Source organism: Aureococcus anophagefferens (genome assembly GCF_000186865.1).
Source record: "Aureococcus anophagefferens unplaced genomic scaffold AURANscaffold_22, whole genome shotgun sequence".
NCBI classification, from domain to species: Eukaryota; class Pelagophyceae; order Pelagomonadales; family Pelagomonadaceae; genus Aureococcus; species Aureococcus anophagefferens.
The window spans coordinates 123861-127967 of NW_008705582.1; the positions used below are offsets into that span (position 1 = coordinate 123861).

General features: G+C 66.7%; 1 protein-coding gene across 1 annotated transcript; it reads left to right on the plus strand.

Moving 5' to 3' along the window:
- Positions 1–340: 340 nt before the first annotated feature.
- AURANDRAFT_66381 (hypothetical protein) lies at positions 341–1072 on the plus strand (the record flags this gene model as incomplete). The annotated part of the gene is made up of 1 exon (XM_009041556.1): positions 341–1072. One exon carries the CDS (start codon positions 341–343, stop codon positions 1070–1072), a length of 732 nt encoding a protein of 243 aa, XP_009039804.1.
- Between the last annotated feature and the right edge of the window lie 3035 nt (positions 1073–4107).

Below are 4107 nucleotides of genomic sequence, written 5' to 3' on the forward strand. Positions count from 1 at the left end.
CCGCCATCTCGTGGCGAGGTCTTTGTCATCTCGAGGGCGCCGATTTCTTCGCGGACGCTGCCTCGCGGCGTTAGGAATCGACCGACGGGACTTGTTTTCGCTGTCAGCGTGGGTGTCGGCGGTCGCCGGCGTTTCCGAGGGCGAACCACGCGGTAGATACACGGGCATGCGAGCATTAGACTCCCCAATATCAGCCAAATTGATGATGTTTCCATGAAATGGCGTTCTCGTTCTCGACCGGCCGTGCTGAACGAAAGCACCGAGCTTGGGTGTGCGGACTGCGTGGGCTCGTACGTCGACGGGCGCTTCGTCGGAAAATACAGCGACGCCGTCGGCTCGTATGTCGGGCTGGTCGCGCTCGGCGAAGCCGTCGTGGGTTCGTAGGTCGACGGGCGCTTCGTCGGAAGGTACATTGGGGTCGTCGGCTCGTATGTCGGGCTGGTCGCGCTCGGCGAAGCCGTCGTGGGTTCGTAGGTCGACGGGCGCTTCGTCGGAAGGTACATTGGGGTCGTCGGCTCGTATGTCGGGCTGCTCGTGCTCGGCGAAGCCGTCGTGGGTTCGTAGGTCGACGGGCGCTTCGTCGGAAGGTACATTGGGGTCGTCGGCTCGTATGTCGGGCTGGTCGCGCTCGGCGAAGCCGTCGTGGGTTCGTAGGTCGACGGGCGCTTCGTCGGAAGGTACATTGGGGTCGTCGGCTCGTATGTCGGGCTGCTCGTGCTCGGCGAAGCCGTCGTGGGTTCGTAGGTCGACGGGCGCTTCGTCGGAAGGTACAGCGACGCCGTCGGCTCGTATGTCGGGCTGGTCGCGCTCGGCGAAGCCGTCGTGGGTTCGTAGGTCGACGGGCGCTTCGTCGGAAGGTACAGCGACGCCGTCGGCTCGTATGTCGGGCTGGTCGCGCTCGGCGGAGCCGTCGTGGGTTCGTAGGTCGACGGGCGCTTCGTCGGAAGGTACAGCGACGCCGTCGGCTCGTATGTCGGGCTGGTCGTGCTCGGCGAAGCCGTCGTGGGTTCGTAGGTCGACGGGCGCTTCGTCGGAAGGTACATTGGGGTTGACGTCTTGGGGACTGTGGTAGGAGTTGCCGTCTGCTGCGAGGTCGGAAGCAGGCGAGGGATGGGCGTGGGCAGACTCGATGGCGCGCTGGTCGGGCTTGGAGCTGGTGCTGGCGTCGGCAGGCTCGATGGCGTTGCGGTAGGGCTCATGGTGGGCCTCTCGCTCGGCAAAGACGTTGGTCCCGGCGCTGGAGCTGGGCTCGGATAGTTTGACGGCGATGCCGTCGGGCTCGGCGTAGACGGGGTTGCCGTCGGTCTATCGTACATGTTGCCTCCTTCCACGCAGACGTGTTCCGCGCAGCCGACATTCGGGCACGTGAAGTGGTGCAAGCCCTCGTCCACAAACACGGCGTTGGCGTCCGCATCCGCGTCGTCCCCCCCTTCGAGGCGAACCTCGTAGCAGCTGTCGGGCAGGCACACAAATTGTGTCGCGGAGACCTCCTCGTCCTCGAGCGTTGTGGTAGCAACCACCGCCCCGTCGTCCAGCGACTCGATCACCAGCGTCGCGCGGCTCCCGCTGAGGCGAACGCGGTAGACAGAGACGCCGGCCGCGCACGAGAGGCTCGGCATGGGTGATGGACCGGCAGAGGGGGCGGCGGACGGTACCGAGCTCGTCGGCATGTTGCTCGGCCTGGGCGTCGGACAAGGAGACGGCGGGGTCGACGGAACAGGCGTCGGCTCGGGCGTCGGCTGGGGCGTCGGCGCGGGCGTGAAAGACACCTCGAACTCGATCGAGTCCGCGAGCCTCGCGTCGTCCGAGCACGTCAGCGTCAGCGTGTACTCGTTGACCTCCGCGTCGCCGGAGACGACCTTCATCTGCTGGCCGTCGTTCTCCGTCGTCTCCGCTCGGACGACGGTCCCGTCCGCGGCCGAGACCTCGACGTCCACGGTCGCGCAGGCGCCGGGGTCGCCGCGGTAGACCCAGAGGACCTCGCACTCGACGTCGGAGACGCAGGTCGAGCCGGAGCCGATGCTCGTGATGCGCAGGAAGGAGGCCGTCGGGGCGAGCGTGGGGGCGAACGACGGGGCCAAAGACGGCGGGAAGACGGGAGCCACCGTCGGTCCCCTGGAAGGGCTCGATGATGGCGGAGCGGTTGAAGGAGCCGCGCTCGGACTCCAAGACGGACTCTGTGTCAGCGTTTTAATTGCTTGGTCTGAGCACGTTTTCGGCGCCTCCTTTGTGCGCGACAGCCGCAGCCCCGCTCCGACAGAAAAGGCCAGCTTCGATGGACCATGTAGCACGACCCCGAGCGCACTCGCATCATTATCGGACGCGATGGCGAGGACGGATTCATACCCGAACTCGTGAGCTGCCAGAGCTCCGGCGACTTCAGCGTACTTCTCGAGTCCCACTTCCCCTCGTGGGATCCACGCGGTAGGATCGTCGAACCATCCAACGGCCTGACGTGGATCCAGCACCGCGCTGCTGTCCGCGGAGCAAACTTTCTGGAAGACAGCGGTAGTTTCGTTCAAAGTCAGCGCGGGAGTCGGCATCGCCGTAGTAGGTGCGAATGTTGCTGAGGGCGCTGCGCTCGACGTAGGCGCCCAGGACGGACTCTGTGACAGCGTGTCGATGGTCTGGCCCGAACACACAGACGGCATCTCATTCGTGCGGGCCAGCCGCAGGCCCGCTCCGACGGAAAATGAGAGCTTCGATGGGCCGTGCAAGGCGACTCCGAGAGCTGTCGCGGCGTTGGACGTGACGACCAGCACGGGCTCGTACCCGAACTCGTCCATAGCAAGGGAGCCGGCGACCTCGGCGTACGTCTCGAGTCCCACTCGGCCTCGCGGGATCCACGCAGTAGAATCGTTGAATCTCGCGGCAGCGACGCGCGGATTCAGCACCGCGCTGTTCTCTGAGCAAATCGCTGGGTAGGCGTCGCTACGCCACAAAATAGCTAAAAAAAGCAGGGCGGCGGAGCCCATAATTGAAGGAACAGAGAGACGCAATCTACTTATTAAAAACCGGATCGTTGATCGCAAGCCCTTGTTGAGTAAAGGTAAAAGTCGTCGAATCCAGCTCTGTGATTGGCTCAGACGACTTTGACCGCCGAGCTGTTGGGAGACGATGGGCAGCCCGAAGCGGCCTGTCTGAGGCCCATGTCGGTCGTTTGGACGAGCCGATGGCATTTTTTGCCCACCCCAAATCATGATGAAGCCGGCGGTGGCGGCCCTCGACCCCTACGCGGGGCGCGCGACCGCGGGCGCGCGAGCACATCGCGCGCGCAGCCCTGACTTTTACCCTAAATTCAACGATCCGGTTTTTAATGGGTAGAGAGAGTAGCGAATGGCTGTGAGGCGGCGCGATGGTGTGCCATCGAGGGGCTGCCGCGGGGCGAGTCTCCGGTCGATTTCGACGTGCGCTTCGGCGCCGCGCGCCTGCGGGCCCCGCTCGGGGCGCAGCGCTCGAAGACCCCGTCCGATTCGGTGCGGGGGGCGCCGAGTTCCGGCTGCCCATCGACTGGCTGCCGCGCGCCGAGGGCATGGTGCGCGCGGGGACGACGGACGCGGCCGTGAGCCGCGGTTCGCGGCGGCGCTGGACGTGCGGAACGCTGGGTTGGACGTGTCGGTGGCGCAGCCCACCGCGGCTCCGGTCGCCGCGCCCCGCGTGCCCGTGGACGAGGTGAACCTGGTGCCCAGCAAGATGCTGACGGATTTTTGGAAACGCGGCCGCCCAAGGCGGACGCGGAGACGGCGCCGGCGCTGGGACGCTGAGGCCGGGGCCGAACCGCGCGACGGGCCGGCCAAGCCGGCTCGCATCGGACGCGAGGCTCATGGACGAGGTGGACCTGGTGCCCAGCAAGATGCTGACGGATTTTTGGAGGGTCGCGCCGGCGGCACGGGCCAAGCCCGGGACGCTACGCGCGACGGCCCTCGTCGGTGCCAAGCGCCGGCGGCGGAGCCGAGACCTAGCCGCCCGACGGGTCGGCCAAGCCGACTCGAAGGACTGGCGGAAGGCGCGCCGGCGGCACGGGCCAAGCCCGGGTCGTCGCGCGCGCCGGCCCGCGTCGGCGCCAAGCGCCGGCGCTGGAGCCGAGACCCGAGCCGCCCGACGAGC